Source organism: Tachysurus vachellii, chromosome 21 (assembly GCF_030014155.1).
Source record: "Tachysurus vachellii isolate PV-2020 chromosome 21, HZAU_Pvac_v1, whole genome shotgun sequence".
NCBI classification, from domain to species: domain Eukaryota; kingdom Metazoa; phylum Chordata; class Actinopteri; order Siluriformes; family Bagridae; genus Tachysurus; species Tachysurus vachellii.
In genome coordinates, this window is record NC_083480.1 from 3007604 (window position 1) to 3034364 (window position 26761).

Sequence of the window (26761 nt, forward strand, 5' to 3'; positions counted from 1 at the left end):
TCTTTTTTTTATCTCCTGCTTGTTTCAGGTGGTTCTCGCAAAAGAGATTTCAACAGAAAAGGAATTTGCAAGTAAAGAACAATGTGCCCTACTTACTCAAACACACACACACACACATATACACACAAATACACCCACACTCACTCACACACACAGTGCTTTTCAAATGAGATGTTTGTGTGTGTGTGTGTGTGTGTGATTTCAGTCAAGATTCTGGAGAAGCTGCACATCAAGAAGGAGAATAAAACACACTATGTAAAAAGAGAGAGAGACATCATGTCCAGCATCAATCATCCCTTTTTTGTAAAGCTCTACTTCACATTTCAGGATGCTGAAAAATTATGTATCCTTTTTTTTTTTTGGTGTTAAAACGAAACGTGAGGAACCTTTTTATTATTTTTTCTTTCTTTAACTATCCCTTCATTTCCTTAACGTTCATCAGATTTCGGACTTAGTTACGCAAAGAACGGCGAACTGCTCCGCTACATCCGCAAGATCGGCTCCTTCGACGAGACGTGTACGCGCTTTTACACCGCAGAGCTGGTGTGTGCTCTCCAGTACCTCCACTCGATGGGGATTATTCACAGGTACGTCCTGGTCCTGAGGCTCTGCTCTACCTGACACCTCAGTGTTTGTTTACAGTCTTGCGGTTTGGGTTATTGTTGTTTTCTCTGCATTATGTCTATAACGTGTCTTTCAGGGACCTGAAACCTGAGAATGTTTTACTGAACGAGGACATGCACATTCAGATCACAGACTTTGGAACGGCGAAGCAGTTTTCTTCAGACAGCTCTCAGAGTAAAGTCTTCTCTGTCTCTCTCTGTCTCTCTCTCTCTCTCTCAGCCGTGTGTTTACACTACTCTGTTGTGGTTAGCTTATCTTAACCTTTCTGTAGGTCAGCACGTTGTCTTCTGTTATTTATAGATACATTACTACAGCACCACTCACCTCGAGCACACTACACCCTCTCTCTCCTGCTCTCTCTCCCTCCATCCTACTCTTTCTCTTTCTGTCCCTCCTTCTCTCCCCCTCCCTCTATCCCTCTCTCCCTCTCTATCTTTCTCTCTCTCCTGCTCTCTCCCTCCCTCCCTCCCGTTGTATAATCTTTAAATATGTGATTTACTTAGTTTCCGACTATAAACACAACATGATGTTAAACCTCTGCTCTGTTTAGTTATTTACCAACATGTGCATTAATTCCTACTGCATATACGGTTGACTTTTTTTTTTACCCGTCTGGTGGACTGTGGTTGCCACACACCGTGGTTGTTACTGACAAACTGATGATGGGCTTTTTATCTTTCACAGCTAGAGCAAACTCTTTTGTGGGGACCGCGCAGTACGTTTCACCAGAGCTGCTGACTGAAAAATCAGCATGTAAAAGGTACTTGAAAAAGCCTAAATAACATTTTCTATATTTTAAATAATAGAAATATGTATACACACACACACACATACTCACACACACACACACACACAAAACAAAGGAGTGTTAACGTTCTTGATTTCACTTTTAGTTCGGACCTTTGGGCTCTCGGCTGTATAGTTTACCAGCTGGTGGCTGGATTGCCGCCCTTCAGAGCAGCGTAAGTCATCCAACGTCTCGTTCTCCTTATCGTTATTTTTCTTAAATGTTTTTTTTGCAGCCACATTATTTTTAAAACTGACTAAATTAAAAAAAATAAATAAATAAAAAATCTGTTTTAATGTCACTGTGTGAACCACCAAAATAAATATCTGCATGTACTGCCTTAGTGCACAGCCCTTTCTGCACTACAGTAATATTAGGCTCATAATTAAACGTGTATAATATTTTTTAAGAGCCATGCAGCTTCTTATTCCCCAGCTGTCCACTGACCGAACACATTTAAAGGTTCTGTACAGAAAACAAACACAATGTGTCTAGAAACGTTGACTTCAGCATCACTGTAATAGTTTTTTTTTAATGAAAAGAAAGAAGCATGGTGTGAAATAACAGGAAGTAATGGCTTTGGTGTTTATGACTTGTTTGTGTAGAGAGTCTACAGCCTCTAAGAAGAAAAAAAAAAACACCAACTGCTCTGTCACATGGTCCGTTCGCCTCCTAGTCACATATACAGCTGTACAGATTGTCCCGGTAGCTCGTACACACTCGAACACTCGTGCACTTGTTGTCTAAAGTGCTGAAAAAGATGTGATCTGGAACCTCTGACTTCATAATAGCTCAAGCTGTGTATTTTGTTTCTCCTTTAGGAACGAATACTTGATATTCCAGAAGATCATAAAACTGGAGTATGACTTTCCAGAGAAATTCTTTTCCAAAGCTAAGGATCTGGTGGAGAAGCTATTAGTGAGTTTGCATGACCGAATTGTTACTTCTTTTTTTTTTACAGACACAAACTTCCTCAAATGAGTTTAGGTTTCTGATCATTTGTAATTATTTTTTTTTTCTTTTTCTTTTCGCTCGTCCAGTGTTCAGATCCTGCTAAGCGTCTTGGCTGTGAGGAGATGGGAGGCTACAATCCCCTGAGAGGCCATGCCTTCTTCGAGAGCATTTCATGGGAGGACCTTCATCTGCAGACTCCACCGAAACTCACCCCGTACCTGCCAGCCATGGCTGAGGATGAGGAGGAGTACTATGGCAACGTGAGCATGCTTCACACTGAACAACTGAAATCAAACCGCGGCCATAAACATATATCGAATATCCAGGGTGATTACAAAAACACCTTTAAGACTTTCACAGCACATGGTTCAAATATAGAGGCATGATGTAGCAAGAACCTGTGAAGCAACTTCTCTGAGTGATGTCATAATACAGAGTTTCCACTCTAGCATTTGTGCCGTTAGTTGTTAATTTCTCAGAAGATTTGTGTGTAAAAGTGTTTTTAAGTAAAGCTGAAGTCAAATGTTCCAAAAAAAGCCAGATTTACCAAAAAAAGAGGCTGACTTCTTTTATACATGTGTAAGTTGATCATTTATAAAGTTTAAAGCACGTTCCTGACCCAGCTCATTTGCATGTAGTGACGCCCACAAAACCCCATATAAGGTAAAAAGCACAAAGAGCTAGGAGCACGAATTGAGTGATCAACGTAAAGGCTGAAATACAGAAATGGACATTTTTTGACTCACTTCTTTAATGATAAAAGATATTTAGTAATGATAATAATAATAATAAGCGCTTGATCTTCCATCAGCTAAATGTACAGGTTCGTGCTGACTCGCTTTCTTTATTTCTCACATTCTTTGATTAAAGGTGGGGTCTCCGTTGTTTGAGAAATGATTCAGAAAACTGTCGGGACAACAAACAAATCAAAAATAAAAACAAACATGTAGCCAATGAGCAGAAAGGGGCGTGTCTTGTCTATATGGGTGGAGATAGTGTTCAGTGCACATGTGTGACATTAGCAGAAAGCGATTTTAACATTGACATGGAGGATAAAAACAAAGAAAGAAAGTGAAGAAAGGCTTACGATAAGGCAAGAAGTAGGACCGTGTTAATATAGGATCAGCTTTCCAGCCCTGGAAAGAACTGAAGGAGCAGGAAGTTGGCACATATTCACAGATTGGAGTTTCCTGAGTCAATAACTCCTGAGCTAAACGCTGTTACTACACAAATAACACCTCTTTTCTATCGTAGTAATGTAGAGACGCAGCTACAACCGCGTTTTGTGTAGTAACAGCGTTTAAGTTTAAGTTTAAGTTAAGTTTAAGTTTTTTCCTTCTCGATAGGTGAGTAACGTTGGTTTTGCTTTGTTACACAGAACTAATATGTGCCTTTGTCCTTTGCATGATTATGCTTGTGTGTCATTTTTGCTTGTTTGTTTATCTGCAATCGTATTGTTCTTCCCTTCAGCTATGATAAAGACACATTTCTTTCCATTAGTTGCCTGGGTTACGCATGTATGTGTGGGCGGAGCTATCAATACAGGGGTGGGACCCATTTGGGTTAGGGGCGTGTTTGTTTTGGTGATTTTATGTGTCAACATTGGCTTTCAAACAATGGAGACCCCACCTTTAATGTAGTTAATATGAACGAAACGAGGACGTGTTTTTATGGAGATTTTAAAGCTCTTCTGATAATGGCTCTGGATAAAGACGTCTGATCTGAAGGAGATCAGGTCGAGGTTCACTTTAGTTAATCTTCTTGCGAGTAAACATAAACATTCTCAGAAATTACAGAATTAACGAATATGGAATTGTTTGTGTAAACACACGTATAAATCCATTTGTATCCAGCGTGATCAATGTTTTCACAGGAGCGAATTGGAATATTAACCTGCTTTATACAGTACATGTTAAAACTCACAGCTTAGTGTCGTTTAGGACTAACACGTTAAAAAAGAATCAGAAACTTCTGCATTATGGAATATTACCTGTCATTGTGATAAAATACTGCAGCGTTTCAGAAACAGAACGACTCAGATGAAGTATTTCCTGCATTTGTGAATTGAATTGGTAGATAATTAATTTACAAAAAGATCAAGTTTCTGAGTTCTGTAGTGTTCTGTGTGAGTTCTGTGTTGTCTTTCATCTCCAGCCTTTAAATCATCTTCTCTGGTAAGATCACTGTGCTGTACAGTGTGTTTACTTTTGCAAGGTCAGAAGTAATAGCGACAGTCATGATGTAATCCAGTGGGATTCGAGTTGTTGTCATGTTACACACAATTCACTGAACCACAGTGAATTAAACATTGATAGATTATGTAGTAAAACACTGGGCTGAGTATGGAATTTCTCACGCACTTAAAAATATAATCACAGAAAAATACACATAAAAACCACTGACTGAACCAGATGATAAATAAAATGACTCTTGACATCTACTTTAATAGTTTTACTAGTTACTTCCTGTATATAGCATTGTAGATCTGTCTAGAAGTACCAGAGACAAAATTATAGACTTTTTGAAGAAAACATTATTGTTGATGTTAAAAACAATTTTTTACGTTTATTTCTTCAAATTTCTTCACATTTATTAGAAAAAAAAATGAAAAAAAAAAATCATATGTACAGAAGTATTCACAGCCTTCGAGCTCAGGTGCATCCTGTTTCCACTGAACATCCAGGCACACACCTGTCTATATAAGGTCCCACAGTTAACAGTGCATGTCAGAGCACAAACCAAGCCATGAAGCCCAAGAAATTGCCTGTAGACCTCCGAGACAGGATTGTACTGAGGCACAGATCTGAGAAAGGGTACTGAAAACTTTCTGCAGCATTGAAGGTCCCGATAAGCCCAGTGGCCTCCATCATCTGTAAATGGAAGAAGTTTGGAACCACCTGAACTCTTCCGACCGGCCAGCCAACTGAGTGATTCAGGGAGAAGGGCCTTAGTCAGGGAGTTGACCAAGAACCTGATGGTCACTCTGACAGAGCTCCAGCATTTCTCTGTGGAGAGAGTAGAAGCTTCCAGAAGAACAACTATCTCTGCAGCACTCCACCAATCAGGCCTGTATGGTAGAGAAGCAAGACGGAAGCTACTCCTAATTAAAAGGCACATCATGGCCCACTGGGAGGATACCTCAGACCAGAGGCATCTGAAGGACTCTCAGACTCAGTCATTTCTTGAAGAAACCATGCACCACTCATCACCTGGCCAATACCATCCCTACAGTGAAGCATGGTTGTGACAGTGTTGTGCTGTGGGGGTGTTTTTTAGAAGCAGGAACTGGGAGACTAGTAAGGATTAAAGGAAAGATGAATGCAGAAATCTACAGAGACATCCTGATGAAAACCTGCTCCAGAGCACTCTCGACGTCATACTGGGGCGATGGTTCATCTTCCGACAGGACAACGACCCTAAGCACACAGCCAAGATAACAAAGGAGTGGCTACGGGACAACTCTGTGAAACTCCTTGAGTGAGACTTGAACCCGATTGAAGATCTCTGAAGAGGTCTGATAATGGCTTTGCACCAACGCTCCCCATCCTACCTTGAGAGGTCAAGCAAAGGAGAATGTGAGAAACTGCCTAAAAATAGGTGTGCCAAGCTGTTGGATGTTCTCATCTGGTCAACTGTTGTGTAGGGATTTTTTTTCTCATCTCATCTACTGTTGGTGTTTCTGAGATCAGCAGTGTGTTCTTTTTTTTTAAGAACCAACCAAATAGTAGATTTGGCCAGACCTTATGTTTCTGTTCCTGCTAGGATACAGATGTGAGGAGAATGCGACAGAATTCAAGCCTTGTTTATTCACATACAATTGTGTAGACTGCTATAAATCATTCACATGCTCTTCAGCTACGGTGATTTAATTTGACTCCATGTTTACGAACTGTATGAAACTTCTCGTTGCAGTATGACGACCTCCTGAGTCAGTTTAGCAGCATGGAGGTGGTTCACTCCAGTTCCTCGCAGGCTCTCTCGGTGCCAACCATGCTGCTGCCCCAGAGATCCACCAGCAACATCGAGCAGTACATCCATGACCTGGACAACAACTCCTTCGAACTGGACCTACAGTTCTCCAGCGAGGAGAAGCAGCTGCTGTTGCAGAAGCAGACCAGCAGGAACCCCTGGTAGGTCATTCGCATCCTCAGAAACCTGGTTGTGTCGCCTAGGGCAAAGGTTATGCTCAAGAAGTTTCATTTGGTTTGTCGTCTATTAGGAATTACGTAGACTGGCCGAATAATACGCTTACTAGTCAGGGAAGAATGTGGATCCTGTGAATAAAGTCAGGGACAGTAAGGGAGAGACCTCAGTTTCAGGGATAAAAATCACCTCCAAATCAATCATTTAAAATAATAATAAAACAATTATATATATAGGTTATAATTCCGATTTCTGCTTTTCTATTTCTTTACAATACTTTCACAAAAATATTTTTTTGACTCTGTTGCCTTAAATTTAAAATAAAAATAAATAAAGAAATAAATATTTTTTGTTTTAATTGATCGTTACTGAACAATATTGTTCTTTTTTAATCATTTTGTTAACCGCTACTAATTATTATTAATTAACATGAACGTTAGCTCATAATGCTTATTATTTGATTCTCTTTTTTATTTACCGCATTCATGGTATAACAGACTTTTTTTTTTCTTCATTTAGATAATCTAGATATGATAAGTGTGGACAGATTTTTGTAATCCCAATCCTGCCTGCGACTGAAGGAATTCCTTTCAAAGTTGTTTTGGATTTGAATCAGCTGTGATACTTTGTAATGAAATGTAATTTTACCAAAAATGTTAAATGAAGCTCATATTATTCACTACTGCTGCTGCTTTGTGCCTTATCCAGATCTGTTTGTGTTTATTCCTGTTTTAAGGCACCAGTTTGTTGGAAACAATTTGATACTAAAAATGGGACCAGTTGACAAAAGAAAGGTGAGATACTTTTTTCATATTCTACAGGTTCCTGCAAATGCTTCATAATTAAATTCAAGGACTTTTCCAGCACTTTTTTGTTTTTAAGTACTGATACATTTTCGTGTCAGTCCTTAAAAAACGTTCGATGTTGAAGCCTAGTGGTTAAGGTGTTTGACCACTGATTGTCTGTGGGTATGAAATACAGGTCCAACAAGCTGCCACTGCTGGGCCTACTGTAGGTTTAAACAGATATAGCGTAGACGTAAACAGATATAGCGTAGACGTAAACATATACAGTACAGTGTAGACGTAAACAGATATTACGCAGACGTAAACAGATATTGCGCAGACGTAAACAGATATTGCGCAGACGTAAACAGATATGTGTTTGACCACCGTAAACAGATATTGCGCAGACGTAAACATATATAGCGTAGATGTAAACATATATAGCATAGACGTAGACAGATATAGCGTAGACGTAAACATATATTTCACAGACGTAAACAGATATATCGTAGACGTAAACAGATATTTCACAGACGTAAACAGATATAGCGTAGATGTAAACATATATAGCGTAGACGTAAACAGATATAGCGTAGACTTGAACATATATTTCACAGACGTAAACAGATATTGCGCAGACGTAAACAGATATTGCGCAGACGTAAACAGATATTGCGCAGATGTAAACATATATAGTGTAGACGTAAACAGATATTGCGCAGACGTAAACAGATATTGCGCAGACGTAAACAGATATTGCGCAGACAAAATGTGCAAAATGCGAGTAGGATGGGCGAGTGCAAAGTGATCAGATATGTATGTTGAATATATTAAAATAAATAGAAAGAAGTATTAAAGAACAAATAACTTTTAGCAAGAAGAGAAGAAGTTTATTGCACATCTAGTAGTTGAATGTTGTGTGTTTTAAGTGAGGTGATATTGTCACCATCAGCTGGAGTTAATTCTATAATTGTACTTGGGTAGAAACTATTTAGGAGTCTGTTTGTAGGAGGAAATGTTTTTAGGGACCAATAGCATCTTCCAGGAAGAAAAATCACCAGTAGACTAGGGTTTCAGTACAAAGTCAAGCACTGTGTATAAACAATCTCTGAATAAAATATTCAGCTTTTTAAGCACATATAAATCAGAAGACAATCAGAAGCAAGTGAGATACAGTTTTAGTGAGATTTAGTTTTAGTAGCAACCTCAGAGCCCCCTCTATTGTCTGTGGTTTGGAACTGCATCACGTTGTGACACTCGTCTTTCCACACAGGGCTTGTTTGCACGTCGAAGGCAGCTTCTGCTGACGGAGGGGCCGCATCTCTACTACGTAGATCCTGTGAATAAAGTCCTTAAAGGGGAGATCCCCTGGTCTCCTGAGCTGCGACCAGAAGCCAAAAACTTCAAGACTTTCTTTGTTCACACGGTAAAAAAAAATAATTTTTTTTAAAATGCATCCTACGTTCATGTATTGATCTCCAGAAATATAGAAATGTAGAGGATATTTTGGTTTTGTGGCAATAAAAATGAAAATGCACTGATCTCTGATTCTTTACCATGCAGCCACACAGGACGTATTATTTAATGGACCCCAACGGCAACGCGGACAAGTGGTGTAAGAAGATCCAGGAAGTCTGGGGAAAGATTTACCACAATCATCAGACTACTGACATGTAGAGCAAGAGAGATAGAGAGAGAGAGTGTGTGTGTTTCCTCAAGTCAAGACACATCCTCATAATCTGAGCCTTTTATTTTGTTAAGCACCTTGTGGCAAGAAGAGCATTTAAAGAGTAAGTTTAAAAAAAAAAAAAAAAGAGCAGGCTTGTGCGATAGAGGTACGATTTTTTCCCCAATCAAGATTTTTGGCTTTTGAATACTGCGATAAACAATTTAATCATCCAGAACTTTAAGCCTTATAAATGGATGAAAATGATCACTTCCACCAGTTCAGGTTTAAGAAGGAGGAGGAGGGAGTAATAATATTATCAGTGCTGATTGCTAATAAGCGATTTTGCAGAAATTCACAGTCGTTGCTGCTCACACTGTTTTCATCACTTTCTAATTTATTAATGTAGCGTTTAAAGTGTCCGATTTGACACTTCACTGCCCTATCTTCATTCTTTGTTCTCTCTCTCTTTAATTTCTTTCCTTAATGCATGCACTCTAACAGTAGCTGAATCGCTTTTCAGACAGGATTCAATTTCCCAGAGTCTTGGAGGATTTTCTACACTCCAGGAGCTCGTCTGGGATTTTTTTTATTTCTATCCCGATCTGGGAGAGTTTATGGAAACTCATCACTCGTCTGATCAGTTCAGTTTGACATGTCCACAATTTTCGAAGCAAATGCACAAGCTGTTAATTTTTTTAAATGTTAGTGCAGATTGCCGTGTTCGGTCTTGTCGCATAGTATCCGTGCCCCTCCCCCAGAGCTAATACACTTCACAATTCGCAAAAGGAAAAACGGATGTGTGAACGGATCGTGATGATGTGACTGTATGACGCAACCACCGCTGTTCAGATGTAAAGAATTCTTACAGACATCTGTCTGATAAACTAATCTGGTCCAAATGTCAAACCATCCAAATTTCACATAAATGAACTCGAAAGGTTTTCCATTTTTCTGTCTGTCTATCTGAAACTACTGGCACCCTGTCTGTCCATCTTTATTGTTTTTTAGTTAACGTGTGGTGATATTTTGCGGAGAACCCTGAATGCTCGACAGCTGACTGGTCTAATAATATAATGTGATCTAATCCCTGAGACATGTCACTGGGATGGTGGAAGCATAATATCATGTAGGGAAGAATGCGTGGTAATATCGCACAAGCCTGAGGAAGTCCACAAATGTTCTGCTTGGTCTCTGTGCTCGTCAGCACACAGCTTGCTCTGTAGTGTTCTGCAGATTTCTAATCTTACTTTCATTTATAAGGATAAGAGCCAGCGCACTGCTACTGATAAGCCTGTATAGAGCTCAAAGCTCCACATGCATCGAGCTGCGTTCCCTTTAAGGGCTGCAGTTAAGTTGAAAACGACTGTCTGTCATCAGCGACGAGGCTCCTGAGGCCGCAGGTACTCGGAAGTCAGTGGAGGAAGAGAAAAGCCAGAGGATTGCATTTTGCACTGAACTGTACATAAAAGCAGGACGAGCATATCAATCGGTTCTACAACTGCTGTAGACGTTTTTGTTGCACCTTCCTCGTTTGAGGACTTTTTTCCAGCATGAAAATTAGTGCCTGTTATGTTGGACATCTTAATCCAGACATTTTATTTATTAACGTGTGAGTGTGCAGGGAGTCAGGAAACTCTGCCCCTTGTGCTTGTCTTCTGTACATTACTGTGTATAAGTTTGCATTATTTAACACGGGGCACGCTATCAGGGAAGTCTGATGAGTTACAGGAGTCACAGTTTGAAGTCTGGAGCTGCAGACGATATTTGTGGGTTTTGTTGCTCCTTTAAGTCCTGTATTTAAGGCTTTGCTGCTGTGTCATCACTTAAAAGACTAAAAAACTGTTCACTGTTCATGCTGAATGGGATCGTTTTGGCATTATAGTGATGTTTAATTTGTACTTTTGTGGTTGTTGGTTGGTTAATTTATTAATTTTTTTTGTAGGTTTACAGATTTGTTTTTGAAAAATACGTTTAATATTTGGCTAAAGGTACACTTAAGGGCTTTTCAGATGTGAAATCTTTCCCTGTATGATGATAAACTGGGGCTAAACTCAGTCCTGGGTTGATGTAGTTGGAGGTTTCACACTGCTCCTACTTTGGTTAACACTGAATCCTGGCTCTTTATAATCTGACCTTGTGTCACACCGTACATTCCTAAACCCTGCTGCAACCTCCTTCTCATTTGCATATTCGTAGCCTCAACAACCCTGATTGGATAAATCCAGCGCGCGGCCGCTTTAAATAACGCCACGTCTCACGCTTTCACGTCAGTGAGGAAAAAAGTTCAGGTCTGTGGCTCTGCACCAGAGCAGGTTTTGTTATCTTTCACAGCTTTCTCTTCTTTTTTGTTCTTTTAAAGTTTGTCGTCTAGTCGACCAGACGTTCAGAGACATCTCTGTAACTTCCTCTACTTTCTCAGCATGACGTATTTCCCCCTCACTACGGCGTGCACTTCCGTGATGTTCAGCGTTTTGTCTCCTGACTCTATCTACAGAGCCGTTTTTGTTCAGTGTCTCTACGTCCTGGTTTTCACCTGATATGTGGCACAGAGACGCTGTTCAGTTTCTCATTGGATTTCTGTTGTTAAGTGTCGAGTCGTAACATTGGAACAGCGCGTCGTTTTACACTGAACACGTTTAGCACCGCAATGTGGACTTAACACTGCAAAAGCTTCAGAGCAGGGTTTCATAACCCCGGGGAAACAGCAGTGCAAACCCCGCTGCTATATTACACGTGGGAAACCTTCCTCAAGCCAGAGTTAAGGGCAGGGTTTAGAGCCACAATAACACAGGGTTAAGGGCAGGGTTTAGACCCACAATAACCTGGGGTTAAGGGCAGGGTTTAGAGCCACAATAACACAGGGTTAAGGGTTGGGTTTAGACCCACAATAACCTGGGGTTAAGGGCAGGGTTTAGACCCACAATAACCTGGGGTTAAGGGCAGGGTTTAGACCCACAATAACACAGGGTTAAGGGCAGGGTTTAGAGCCACACTAACCCGCGGTTAAGGGCGGGGTTTAGAACCACAATTACCTGGGGTTTAGGGCCGGGTTTAGAACCACAATTACCTGGGGTTAAGGGCAGGGTTTAGAGCCACAATAACACAGGGTTAAGGGTTGGTTTTAGAACCACAATTACCTGGGGTTAAGAGCTGGGTTTAGAACCACAATTACCTGGGGTTAAGGGCAAGGTTTAGACCCACAATAACCTGGGGTTAAGGGCAGGGTTTAGACCCACAATAACCTGGGGTTAAGGGCAGGGTTTAGAGCCACAATAACACAGGGTTAAGGGTTGGGTTTAGACCCACAATAACCTGGGGTTAAGAGCAGTGTGGAAAACTTTTTTTTGGCTACATTCATTATTTTTTTTAATTTAGCTGTGTTTTTCTGTTTGTTTCAGTTTTTTAGCTCTAGTGAAATTCTCTATAGCTGTAAATAAGATATATAAACTCAATCCCAAACACACAATGAAATGCTGTATCCGTGGAAATTACCACGTGGATGTGGATTTCTCCTGATGGACTTTTTTCTTTGTACGTTCGAGACTCTACCTGCTCTGTTGCCGAAATCAACTGTGATGTACAGATCTTCAGAAAGTAACGTAACGTTACAGAGATACAGCTTTTATATTTTTATTCTTCTATCAGATGATTTGCTGACGGTGGTTCAGCTGGCTGTTTGTGTTTTATTTAAAGTCTAATATATGAACCGTGTTATGAGCGATGAAATTCGGGGGCCATCAGCTACATCCAGTCATGTAAAGCCTTTTGAATGGGAGAAAAATAATCAATTGTAAGCTATTATCTTTCGCTGCCTTCTCATTTCATCGTACAATTTCTGTTTGGTTATTGAATGAATTATTCAAATGTAAATGTTTATTTTTTTGGGTTTTGCGTGTTATTTAAAGATTGATGGAGAAATATCTCACATGGATATGTGGTGAATCCTGTAATAAAAGCATGTATGTTTATTAGTTCTGTGTTCAACCTGAGTTTCATCACATTGTTTCTTTTTTTAAACTGGAAAATTTACACAAGAATACGCTAAGTAATTACTCAGCAAGGTCCTGAAGTGTTGCTCGGCAGTTGCTATGGTGTCACAATGTTATGAGTCCTATTTTATTTAAAGAACAGAGATATATCAAAGTCTGGCGTTTATGACATGTGTTTCTGGAATTGGATCATGATGTAAACAAGGGAGATTTTCTGAGGACTTCAGAAAGGTTATTGTTGCTCATCAGGCTGGTTACAACATCATCTATAAAGAGTTTGAACTCAAACACAAATCTATAATCAGACACATTCTGTACAAATAGAGGAATGAGACCAAAACAAAACTTTTTGTTTTAAAATGAGCAGCATTATTTTTGGAGAAAGAAAAATACTGAATTCCAGCATAAGAACCTTATATCATCTGTAAAACATGGTGGTGGTGGTGGTGGTGGTAGTATTATGCTTTGGGCCTGTATTGCTGCATCTGGGCCAGGACAACCTGCCATCATTCATGGAACAATGAATTCAAAATTATTCCAGTGATCTCTAAATGAAAATGGCAAGACATCTGAATCTCAAGAAAAAATGGGTAATACTCCAAGACAACGATCACAAGCACCCAAGTCTGTGTACCAAATAACAATTAAAGAGGAACCTGTGTAAGGACCTGAAGCAAGCAGTTCATGTGAGGACACCCAGTAAATTCTGAGTGTTGAAGCTTTTCTGTACTTGAAATACCTTCCAGGCTGTTGAACAGGACTGATCAAAAGTTACTGGAAACTTTACTTAGTTATTGCTGTAACAGATACTGAAATAAAAGGTTCACATACTTTTGCCAGTCACAGATATGTAAAGCTGGTTCATTTTTCTCAATAATTAAATGAAGTAGTATAATATTTTTGGCTCATTTGATTAAATTTTCACTTGTGTGAAAATCTGATGTTGTTTTGGGTCTATGTAGAATTATAGAACTTTCTAAAGTGTTCACAAACTTTCAAGGGACACTATACAAATGAATAAGAAGAAAAGTGTACAACTTATTTTACATGTGATGGGATTGTTTATCTGGTGAAAAACATGAATAACAGCAGCTTGAGTGATGGATGGACAACCTACATTTATGTTTTATGTAGAGCACTTCCAACAATGGACATTGTCTCAAAGCAGCTTTATAGAACAGACGAAATTAGTCCAAAAGTTCAATATTAATATTAGACTTATATTTAAATGTGTTTATCATTAAATGTATGTAATATACATTAAATGTATTTTCCCCTAATGAACAAGCCTGAGCTGGAAAACTCCCTTAGATGGAAGATTTCTGTCTTCCAGCCTTTACACTGATCATTCATTCGTGTTTCTAGCTGTCTGTGCACCTTACCTTATATCGATTTTAATGTCCGTCGCTCTATGACAAATAAGCTGTGTCAGGAATGCACTTTGCGCTTTACAGGTGATCAATGTGTGAACAAGAAGTCTCAACAAGTATGAAAATCAGCATTTACATAACCTTTGTAAATATGGCAGATACTTTTTAGCTTACATTTTACTCACAGCTTTACTAGAAGATTCATACAACAGGGTCTTTAGGTGTAAAAGTGACGATTAACACTGAATTAAACTGAGGTGGAAATGATGACCCTATTCACTGACACCTCTTTCTACACACTGTACACTAATTAGCTGAAGAGGTTCAAGCAAAATTGGGAAATATTGGTGTAACTGGCAACCCTGGAACATGCATGGACTTGTTTACAAGCTGATTTTCTCCATTTCCATTTACAGCATTTAGCAGACGCCCTTATCCAGAGCGACGTACAGAAGTGCTTAAGTCTTTATCATTGGATACATTAACTCTGGGTCACTAGGTCACATACTTAAGATACCATGAGTCTAAAACATTGTTCAAGTTTTTCTTTTTTTATTTATTTTGTTAATAAACATATATGCAACAAACAAGGAAGGAAGTGCTAGTTGAAGTGTTTCCTGAATAAGTAGGTCTTCAACCGTCGTTTGGAAATAGCCAGTGACTCAGCTGTCCGGACCCCTAGGGGAAGTTCGTTCCACCACCTTGGTGCCAGAACAGAAAAGACTCTTGTTGTATACTTGCCTCTTAACCTGAGAGATGGTGGAACCAGTCGAGCAGTGCTGGTGGATCTGAGGGTAAAGGTAAGGTAAGGTGAGGTAAGGGTGAGGTAAAAGGGAGCTGGTCCGTTTTTGGCTTTGTAGGCAGGCATCAGTGTTTTGAATCTGATGCGTGCAGCTACCGGAAGCCAGCGGAGTGATCGCAGCAGCAGGGTGGTATGCGAGAACTTAGGCAGGTTAAAAACAAGTCATGCAGCTGCATTTTGGATCATTTGCAGAAGACAAATTGCGTTCATAGGTAGACCTGCCAGCAGTGCAATGCAGTAGTCCAGTCTTGAAATGACAAGTACCTGAGCAGCCTGTGTGGACAAAAATTACCGAATCCTTCTAATTTTGTAGAGAAGGAACCGACATGAGCGAGTCACATTAGAAACATTAGAGGAAAAGGACAGTTGATTGTCCATGGATACTCCAAGGTTGCGAGCTGTGACTGAAGGGGAGATCAGATCGTCGTGCAAGGTCATGACCTGGGGATGAATCACCTGATGATCAGCAGTTCAGTTTTGCTAGGATTGAGCTTTAACTGATGAGCAGTCATCCATGATGATATTTCTGCCAGACATTCTGAGATCGGATCAGAAGCTGTGGTATCTGAGGGTGGGAAAGAGAAGATAAGTTGTGTATCATCAGCATAGCAGTGGTAAGAGAACCCACGTGAGGAAATAACTTTACCAAGAGAGTGAGTATACAGGGAGAAAAGATCCGCAAATCCCGAGACTCCTGAGAGTGGACAAGATCCAATGGGCAGGTGGTAGGATTGCAGGACTGGAGGAGTTGTAAAATCTCTTCTGCTACAGTAGAGAAATGCGACAGTAAAGGAGAAGGGGAATCCAGACTGTGAGATTCAAGTGCAGTCAGGGCAGTAGTGAAGGTCCTGCAGATTTTCTCAATATTCTCCTGGTAGAAAGCAGCAAAGTCTTCTGGATGAGGATGAAGCAGGTGGAGCCGGGGGGTTGAGTAGAGAAGAGATGATGTTGTGGAGCTTCTGAGGGTCTTGTGCCAAAGCTTCAAGCTTTTCCTTGTAGAAGGACGTTCTGGCAGAAGTCACATCTGAGGAGAACTTGGCCATGAGTGAGAATCAAGATCTGCATCAAGTTGTGATTTCTTTCACTTTCTCTCAAATAATCTTAGCTCTCTTTGATTGTCGCGCAACAAATCTAAAAGCCAAGGAGCAGAACAAGACGTTTTCTTGGGTTTAGTGGACAGAGGGCAAAGAAAGTCCACGGTTGAGGAAAGAGAGGAGAGGAACGTATCTGTGGCTGAGTCCAAGGGTACTGAGGAAAAGTACTCAGGATCAGGAAGAGAAGAAAGAGTGCCAGAAGCTATAGAAGAAGGGCAGACAGAGTGTAGGTTGCAGCGGGTAAGAACGAGGGGGTGAGAGGTAGCTTTAGGCAGGATTTAGGCAGAGTGATGGTGAAGGATACAGGTGATGATCGGAGATGTGTAGTGGGGTAGCAGTCATGTTTGTAGCTGGGGAAAGACGGGTGATAACCAGGTTCTGGACATTGGACTCGTTCTCCAAATGAGGGAGGTCTCTTAGCAAACCGAGGCAGTGAGCAGGGTGATGGAGGAAGAACGAAAGAGTGGTAGAGCGTTCGGAAACATTTTTTCTACTTAAGAGACAACTGAAGGAATGTATTTAATAGAAAAACTTCTGACCATTCGATAGTTTTAAAACTCGTCTCCATGGTAACCTGCAGTGGATCTGATCTCGTGGTAGGTTTTTTCCCTGAAAGCAGTGTAAGCCCCAGGTAAGCCAATCTCTTGATTCTCCTTGCGTGGGATGCCAGTCCATCACAGTTCACCCCACACACACACGCAATTTAGCACAGCCAGTGCACCTAACTACCTGTGTGAGAACATACACAATTCTGTACAGACATTAACCCAAGCTCAGTGTTGATCTTGGATGTTAGTTAAACCCTGAAATATCTCTACTAGCATGAGCATAGGAGTCTGTGGAGCATAAGAAGGTCTAGGTGATTTTCTCATTTTGCTATCATACCTGAAAATAATGTCAGCTGGAATCTAATAATGAAGCTTGTCTGAGTGGAAATGTTTTAAATTATTCAATTAAAATATTGGTGTATGTCATGTACAAGTCCTTGTGCAGCAGCACTGGCATCACAAAGACAGAGCAACTATTTAAAAAAAAAGTTCACAAAGTTTGGGAACAAAAACTCACAATAACGAAATAAAGCATTTAAAACTTTTTGGCAGTTCTCTGTGGAGCCACAAGCTTGTGTGATAGAGACCACCAAGAACCCAGGATATCATGGAAAGTGTTGCTAGGCAGTTGCTATGGAATCACAGCTGGTTGCTAGGGAGTTTCAGTTCAATCAGGCTTACAGATTCTATAACTGTATTGTATTTAGCAATCTAAACAAACGGCATCAAAATCGAGTCACACCTCTCACCTATTAAATACGGATTTAACTGTTTTTACATCATGAAATTTAAAGTGATCACCCAGTTCTGTGTTTATATATATATATATATATATATATATATATATATATATATATATATATATATATATATATATATATATATATGTATATATACAGTGATACCTCGAGATACGAGTTTAATTCGTTCCGTGACTTTGCTCTCAAATTGCTTGTATCTCAAAACAATTTTCCCCATTTAAATGAATTGAAATCCCATTAATCCGTTCCAGCTCGCAAAATTCCACTCCAGTTGTTTTGTTTATGTGTTTTGAATATGAAAAATGTAAAAAAAAATGTACCTGTATTTATAAATGCCAAATATTGTATAAAAACATGTTAGAAAAATGTTAAAAAAATAAACTGGTTTTACTATAAAGTGTATTATTTACCTTGGAGATCAGACGACTTGAGCTAACAGAAGATGCGCACGGAGGTTGAGGGAGGAGTAAACAGGCGGAGGAGTTAGGAGGAATTACACTTTCACTTTCGTTTACTTACTCACTACTGTACACTCTTAATGCTACTTTACACTTAAATGGAACTTAACTAAACTTCATTTAGAGCGCGGAGAGCAGCAACTAGAAAATAGAATAAACCCCCGTATAACAGAACCATTAATCATGCATAGAGTTAAAAATAGGAAAGGAAAATAATAAATGGATAAATGTATAAATAAATAATTAAATAATTAGAGAGAGAGAGGGAGAGAGAGAGAAAAATATGTGGAGATTTATGACGTAAACTGGTACAATGAACACAGGTTCTAGCATGGAGTCGGGGTTGGAGGAGGGAGTTTAAATCACGGCAGCAGCAAAGCGCTAGAAAGCGGCTCAATGAATGGGAATTTAAATGGTCGGGTAATATGGATGTCGTAACCGGATTGGTGTGCGTCGTGGACAGCTGATTAACAGCTGATGCACGCTTGACAACGTGGCCTGTCAGAACTAACGTGATGCTTGATTTCTCTTAACTTAACTGAACTTAATTGCTACAATTTCTGTCTTCTTTACATTAATTTTGCTTAATTTTATGCATCGCTTTTCTCTTCACTTGTTTTTGGCTTTTTTGTCACTCTTTCCTCACTAACATCTGCCGGTCGTTTTAATAAAAACCTGTCCGGTCGGCGTATCAGATGCGATGTAGTCGCACAAGTTCAAATTTTTTAACGGATCCAACGTTCAAAACGGATCCGAAAATTACGGATCCGCAGATGGTCGGCACCTCACGCAGCGCCGTTGCGACTCTCCATAGGAAATTAATGACTTCCTGTTTATCGGCCGTCGTTTGTCGTGTGCAGTGGAAAGGCGGCTATAACAGAGTGAGACGCGGGAAGCTGAGGCGTTGGAAACAGAGCACACGTGGTTGTTGGGGATCTTTGTTTTTCGGCGGTGGCGGCGGCTCAGATGCTCGTATCTCAAAAATTTAACAGGGAAAGAACCGGTAGTTTAGGAAGGCTATCCCAAGCTGACTAGTACTAGTACGTAAAAAAAAAAAATAAACTATATACTATTATTGCGTGTATTACTGCTGCCACTGGCAAAGACAAGAGCAGAATGCAGAGTGTCATTCGCTCTTCTGAGAAGGTGATCAGCTGCAATCTACCACCTCTGCAGGATCTGTACACTTCCAGGACCCTGAAGCAGGCAGTTAAGATTGCGGCTGACCCTCTCATCCTGGACACTGTTATAATGCACCTTCCTTTCTCACACTGGTCCACTATTGTATATCCTGTGTTTATACACATTATTATTATTATTATTATGCTTATTTTATAACCTTTGTTTCTTATATTTATGCTTTTTCTCTATTATTATTATGCACCAACACACCAAGACAAATACCTGTACATGTAGTGTACATGTAAACCCTACAGTTCCTGGGAATAACCTGGATTCTGATTCTGATTCTGATGCAACCTGGCAACCACTGGTTTGGCGGGCACTGCCGCAGACGGATCGAAGCGGATCATTGAGCTCAGTTCTTGAGCAGAGAGAAGTGGAGGTGGCATGGCAGAGAAGAGCCCTGACCCAAGCGGCTCTGTGGCTCGAAGATGTCACGCAACAAGTGCTTCGTCCAATTGGGTTCGTCTTAATGTCGGCGGCACGTACTTTCTCACCACCAGACAAACTCTGTGCAGGGATTCAGAATCATTTCTGTACCGCCTGTGCCAGACCGACCTCAACTCTGACAAGGCGAGTTAACGGATACAGTAGCTTTTCTGCTCCGTAGCCACTTTAGCTACTTTCAATGTCTGTGGATGGAAACAGTGCTCATCATATTATTCATTAGTTTTGTTATTAGTTTAATAGCTGGCATTTTTTGTACCTTAACAGAACAAACAGTCCCAGGACCGGACTGTGTGCTGGAGTGATAGCGGTGTCAATCAGTTTATTTATTTATTTATTTACTCTAAGCAGCTTGTTTAGACTTGAACCTGAATACATTAAATCTGTTGTTATAGCATTGTTTCTCAAAAGTAGTATAAAAGTATATAAAAGTCGCTAAGAACTCGTTTGGAGTCCGGACAGCTGGTTTGTTGATTGGATGTGCCTCTTGTCAATCATTTTATAGACACATTTTAGACAGATAATCAGGCGGGGCTTAAGGAATGTTAGCAGAAATCATTCAGTGTAAAACTTGGGAGGGGAAAATCGTCCTCTAAACACCTGGCTGTTGTCCTACTCCACGTTTCTGCTTTTATTTGTTTTTTTATTCCATCCGTTTTATAATTTAGGTTTGCTATCATTTTCAAACACTTTATACTGTTGGTAAGATCCAGATATATAATGAACTGGCTATAACCCAAAGGAATATTCCTTACCAGTCAAAAGTTGTGATGGAAATTAATCAGTGCCAGGGTGATGTTATGCACTTCAATGTGAAGCAGAAGCAGGTTTTGTGTGTCTTCTGTATGATTCAAAACCTTCTGGTTTACTCTAGAACTACATATGTTTCAGTTTCTAGCACGTTAAACCCATCCCCAAGCTCGGTCTCTCTTCAAACCTTTTTGCCGCCGATTGTTGTCGTGATTTGTGTCTCAATCGAATCCCTGACTTTACGATCAACTGACTAATTAGAAAGCTGTGTAGTGAAGGTGCTCAGTAGTAGACTTGTGGTTAGATTTGAGACTTTTCTTAATACAGTGGAGAGACTTTTTTAGTACAGTGGAAAAAAACAACAATTACAGGTATTAATTTAAACAGGTATTTAATTGAATAAGAATCTGTAAAATTTAGTGAAACAAAGAGCAGTTTGTGAACTTCTGCTCAGACCTGGAGGCGTTACTCATTAGATTAGATTCAACTTTATTTTCATTACCCATGTACAAGGCAACGAATTGCAGTTTGGCATCTAACGGTTTTCACCACCTGCTGGAGTGCCTCGCGGTCTGTGGCTGTGCAGTTCCCATACCATTTACATTACATTTACATCATTTGGCAGACGCCCTTATCCAGAGCGACTTACATTATCTATACCAGACTGTGACACAGTTGGTCAGGAGGCTCTGAATAACACAGCAGTAAAAGCTCAGAATGGCTGAAGACAGGTGATGTTTCGTCAGTGTTCTCAGGAAGAACAGGTGCTGGTGAGCTTTCTTGACCAGGCTGGAGGTGTTGGTGGTCCAAGTTCTCTGATATGTGGATCTCTAGCAACATGAAGCTGGAGACACGTTGAACTGGCAGCTCATTGATGTGGATGGGGGCATGTGTGCCTCTTCTCCTCCTCCTGAAGTCCATGATGAGCTCCTTTGTTTTGCTGGTGTTAAGGAGCAGGTTGTTGTCTGAACACCATGAGGCCAGATGCTGTAACTCCATAGATCCTTAGATCCATGCACAGGCCTGCAGTTGTGAGTGAAGAGGGAATAGAGGAATGGTCTCAGCACACTGCCCTGTGGTTCACCTGTGTTAAGGGTGTCTGTGTCCTGTCTGTGGCCTGACCTGGGTCTGTTGGTCAGAAAGTCCATGTCCATAAACCAATGACAGCGAGGTGTTGATCCCTAGATCTCCAAGTTTGGTGATTAACTCGGAAGGACTGACGGTATTAAATACATGTGATTTCACCGTCAGTATGTGAGGGCATAAAACGGACTGTTAGAAACTTTTCTTGTCTTATCTCTTACTCCAAACTCTAGGATGAAACGGGTGCGTACTTGATCGACCGAGACCCAACGTACTTCGGTCCAGTGCTCAATTATCTAAGACATGGCAAACTGGTGCTCAACCGAGGACTCGCAGAAGAAGGTAGGACGAGCGTGGATGTGCGATTTTATTTATTTATTTTTGTCTCGCTGAAATCTTTATGCCGATGTGTGGCATCCGTTTTGATTCTTAATGACTTTTTGTTGCTGACTAGGTGTGCTGGAAGAGGCCGAGTTTTATAACATCACTTCATTGATCAAACTAGTGAAAGACAAAATCAGGGAGCGGGACTGCAAAACTTCTCGGGTGAGTGTGTGCGTGTGAGACTCTGCGTGTGAGAAAAATACAAGCCATTACACAAAAGCAGCACCGACCAGTGTACATACTGTATGTCCAATCAATATTGCGTGTGCAGAATAATGGAATGAACACGAGTATTATAGCAGCAGTTACATGAGGTACTGTTTCTGTAAAAAACAGAAATCGACTGTAATGTGTAAAGAGCAAAAACAGTGTGAAGAACATCATGTAAACAGTTTGATATGATGGTGCTGTAGACATGGATGTATATTGGGATAGTTTGTATTTTGTGTAGGTCATTGCAGTCCATACAGTTGATTGTGCATGTGTGTGTGTGTGTGTTGTGCTCGATACAGTTCATTTCAGTTATTGAGGAGTCTGATGGCTTGTGGAAAGAAACTGGGTCTGATTCTGAGGGCCTGAATTGCTCTTGTCAATGAAGGTCCAAAATCTTCATGAAGCGGAACACAACCCAGGAATCGGACTCTTTCTTCACTGGACAATAAACCTTAACAGACTGACATTTGGTTCATCGTGAACGTTGAAATTTCTCTTTAATGAAGAGGTCTAATGAAGTACTGTTTGATTTCACTGTGGAAGAGTAACGAGTTATTAATTACTCTCAAGAGTTCAGGTTCCTCTCAAGAGTTCTTCCTTGTGTTGTTTCAGTGATTGGGCCTCATTGATCCAGTTGGATACGAACAGATTTATTTTTACATTCTTTTGAGTGTTTATACAAGAAGTTGAACGATATTTATGAAAATCCGGTCCATTTTAAAGACCTGCGTTTTGTGTTAAACTCCTTCTTTCGGAGGTTTTTGTATTTATGCATTAATGATTATTATTACAGAAAAGAATATTAAAGTACTTTTAAAGACAAAGTAACTTCCTGAAAATGAAAGAAATCACCAAACTTTTAATTGTGCTTTATAAAACTTTTATTTCCCCTCCCAAGTTTTTACACTGAATGATTTCTGCTAACATTCCTTAAGCCCCGCCCCCACGATCTGTCTATATGGGCCTTTTTACACCTGGTCACTTCATGTGTTTTCTCTGATCTGATAACTATCTGATTTGTTAAAACTGTTCCATTTACATTAGGCCACATAAATGCGCCTTGGCGAATCGGATATCGATCCGATCTTTCTACTCCCGCCCAAAATGCTAATATATTTTACCTCATTTCCGGGGTAATTGAAATGGAACACGCTTTGGTGTATGCGGTTGCTACAAAAAACAGCATTTACTGTTTGCTGCATTTTCGCTGGAGGCATTTTAAGCCCCGACGAGTCACCTGGGTGAAAGATCACCTGCGAGAGATGTACTTCCGTTTGGGAGGAGTATAGCACTGACGTATGTGGCTTGAACAACCACATTCATTTACACCTGTCCAGTTTCATCTGAAACGCGTCCCAGACCACCTCCTGAAGTGGTTTGTACCATCGGATTTATATCCGTCTCCAAAACGTTTCGGAGGACAGGTGTAAATGAATGTGGATGTTCAAGCCACATACGTCAGCGCTATACTCCTCCCAAACGGAAGTACGTCACTCGCAGTAGTACGTCACTCATGAATCACGCCAAAAACAAATATGTTTTCCCACCAGTGCTGGCTCCGATCTTTCACCCAGGTGTCTCGTTTGGTCTTAAAATGCACTGCTGCTGCCAGCGAAAATGCAGCAAACAGTAAATGCTGTTTTTTGTAGCAACCGCATACACCAAAGCGTGTTACATGTCAATTACCCCGGAAATGAGGTAAAATATATTAGCATTTTGGGCGGGAGTAGAAAGATCGGATCGATATCCGATTCGCCAAGGCGCATTTATGTGGCCTAATGTAAATGGAACAGTTTTAACAACTCAGATAGCTATCAGATCAGAGAAAACACATGAAGTGACCAGGTGTAAAAAGGCCCTTAGACCTGGTCTTTTTACGATCGGATAGCTATCTGATCACAGAAAACGCATGAAGTGACCAGGTGTAAAAAGCCTCTATAACGTGTCTATAAAATGATTGACAGGAGGCGCATCCAATCAACAAACCAGCCATCCGGAACGGAAGTCCAAACGAGTCTTCAGTGACTTCATATACACCATTGACAAAAGTCACGCTTTAAACCACACTTTAAAAACTTTTTAAACCTAAAAAAAAAATACGTGTAAAACAGATTTAATGTATTCAGGTTCAAGTCTAAACAAACTGCTTAGAGTAAATAAATAAATAAATAAATAAATAAATAAATAAATAAATAAATAAGCTGATTTATTTAACTGCTGTGAAAATGTGTTATTTATCTACTTTTCCATTAAAGTGTCTAAACAAATGAAGCTCAGCTCAGTCACTGGCTGTCATTAGCATAAGTGCTAACGAGGTAGCTAAAGTTATGTGTGTTTAAAATGTCCACACTGGAGTTTGTACAATAATAAAATGACGAGTAACAGTGGTGTATAAAGTGGGACACGGACAGCTAGTGAAATCCGAGCTCAGGCACTTCATGTGGTTTAGTGGTACCGCAGTATAACCGCCTAGCTAACAGCTAACATTTGTCCACACACCGCTATCACTCCAGCACACAGTCTGGTCCTGGGACTGTTTGTTCTGTTCTACAAATTATTATCAGCTATTCAACTCACAACAAAACTAATGAACGATATGATGAGTTTCCATCCACAGCCAGTGAAAGTAGCTAAAGTGGCTAACGAGCACAAAAGCTAGCCGTTAACTCGCCTTGTCAGAGTCGAGGTCGGGGTCGGTCTGGCACAGGCGGTACAGGAACGACTTGGGGTCCCTGCACAGGGTTTGTCTGGTGGTCAGGAAGTACGTGCCGCCGACGTTAAGGCGAACCCACTTGGACGAAGCACTTGTGGTTGAGTGTAATCGGTCAGCTGCTGACAGGGCGGGACACCTCCGGGCTACAGAGCTGCTTGGGTCAGGGCTCTTCTCCGCCATGCCACCTCCGCTTCTCTCTGCTCAACAACTCAGCTATAAAGACGATCCCGCGGTTGCCAGGTTGAGTTAAAGCAGAATCAGAATCCGGGTTAATCCCAGGAACTGTAGGGTTCACATTTACACTACATGTACAGGTATTTGTCTTGGTGTGTAGTAATAATAGAGAAGAGGCATAAATATGAGAAACAAAATTAATAATAATAATAATAATAATAATAATAATAATAATAATAATAATAATGTGTATAATCATAAGGATTTATAGAAAACAAGCAATTGGATGTAAACAAGAATAGAGACATGAATTGGACACTAATGCAGGATGTGCAAAATGGCCAGTGCAAATATTCAATTAGAAATGTTACATATTACAAGTGAAAGACAAAATTAACTGTCCATTAGTGCAGGATATACAACAGTGGACCAGTGTGAGAAAGGAAGGTGCATTATAACAGTCAGATTTGTGAACATTAATGTAATGTATCTGAGCAGTGGTGGGGTAGGTTATTAATGTCCAAGGTGGGTTAGGGTTAAGTGCCTCAAAAAGACAGTGTCCAGGATGAGAGGGTCAGCAACAATCACAACAAGTGTACAGAGGTGGTAGATTGCTGCTGATCACCTTCTCAGAAGAGCGAATGACACTCTGCATTCTGCTTTTGTCTTTGCCAGTGGCAGCAGAGTACAACATAATGATGGAGAAGGTGAGTATCGGACTCAGTGGAGGTGTAGAAGTGCACCATCATAGCCTTTGGTAGGTTGAACTAGGGCTGAAACGACAAATCGACCAAATCTATAATAATAAATAATGAAAATCATTGCAACGAATGACATTATCAATTAGTTGGCCAGCGCACGTCGTCACGCATTCAGTCATAGCATTGTTACAGGCACACATTGAAAGAACATTTGCATTCTGTGCTTTTTAAAAGCATTCGTAAGCACAGCGTCTTGCATTTGTAGACGCAAAGATGCCTTCTGTGTGATTGCTGTATCTGCATGGCTACAATGTCCGTTGTTTTTTTGTGTAAAGAGCTGCGTTACTCCTCATTCACAATGTAGATGATAAACAGAGGTAATAGTTGTAGTGCAAGACTGTTAAATAATGTCAAATAAAACAGTCTGATCAAAATAAACAAACAATATTTGTTTTTTAAACTGTATTTGATAGCAATTAAAAACAATATAATCCTTAAATAAAACATTCTTAGTGAAAGGAGATTTTTCTTGATTTAAGCACAGTTTAATAGTAAGTGCTTTTTCGTGCATTACAAAAATTGCAAATACATACATTTTATTATTTAGAAATTGTCAACTTGTCAGTGCTTTATTGTTCATACACAAAGATAAATACTATCTTGATATTCATTTTTTTCTACTTTCATAAAGAAACATCGGACTATTGTTGAGTCCGTGCAGAGACAAAATCAGCCATGTACTCCACAGGAAGCAGCTGTTGTAACTGATGTGATCCTATAGGCGACGGCTGAAGACCTACTTATTCGTGAAACACTTCAACTAGCACTTTATTATATATGTATATATATTATACAGTATATATTTACAATATCTCAGGTAACTGCTGCTATAACACTGTGTTCATGCCAGTATTTCTGCAAACGCAATATTGTTGAACATACAGTATTTACACTGGTGCTGTATCTGTTTATTTTCTTGTGTATTGTATTGTATTTTTTGTCTTTTGTCCTGCACTGTCTTGTTGTCTTGTCCTGCACTGTTTACACCAGGTTGCACAGATGCACTTTATGTATCTAGGACTAACTTACTAAGTCTTTAAGCTCTGTCTTTGTTTTATGTAATACAATGA

At 40.1% G+C, this 26761-nt stretch overlaps 2 protein-coding genes across 4 annotated transcripts in view; both read left to right on the forward strand.

Annotated features, from left to right (window-relative positions):
* Nucleotides 1-12933, forward strand: part of pdpk1a (3-phosphoinositide dependent protein kinase 1a) — an 18988-nt gene extending 6055 nt beyond the window's left edge. For all 3 annotated transcript variants that reach the window (XM_060897103.1, XM_060897104.1, XM_060897102.1), the window contains exons 3-14: nt 29-71; nt 206-343; nt 443-587; nt 701-798; nt 1309-1384; nt 1518-1586; nt 2233-2329; nt 2452-2625; nt 6278-6495; nt 7245-7302; nt 8567-8719; nt 8857-12933. In XM_060897103.1, coding sequence (XP_060753086.1) covers nt 29-71; nt 206-343; nt 443-587; nt 701-798; nt 1309-1384; nt 1518-1586; nt 2233-2329; nt 2452-2625; nt 6278-6495; nt 7245-7302; nt 8567-8719; nt 8857-8970 — 1383 coding nt within the window. In that variant the 3' untranslated portion in view covers nt 8971-12933. The remainder of the gene's footprint in view (nt 1-28; nt 72-205; nt 344-442; nt 588-700; nt 799-1308; nt 1385-1517; nt 1587-2232; nt 2330-2451; nt 2626-6277; nt 6496-7244; nt 7303-8566; nt 8720-8856) is intronic.
* Nucleotides 12934-19553: 6620 nt separating this feature from the next.
* On the forward strand, nt 19554-22502 carry LOC132837601 (BTB/POZ domain-containing protein KCTD5-like). Its single transcript, XM_060857360.1, has 4 exons — nt 19554-19739; nt 21680-21788; nt 21901-21992; nt 22343-22502. The coding sequence occupies exons 1-4, from the start codon at nt 19554-19556 to the stop codon at nt 22424-22426; spliced, it is 471 nt and encodes a 156-aa protein (XP_060713343.1). The 3' UTR covers nt 22427-22502.
* The last annotated feature ends 4259 nt before the right edge of the window (nt 22503-26761 follow it).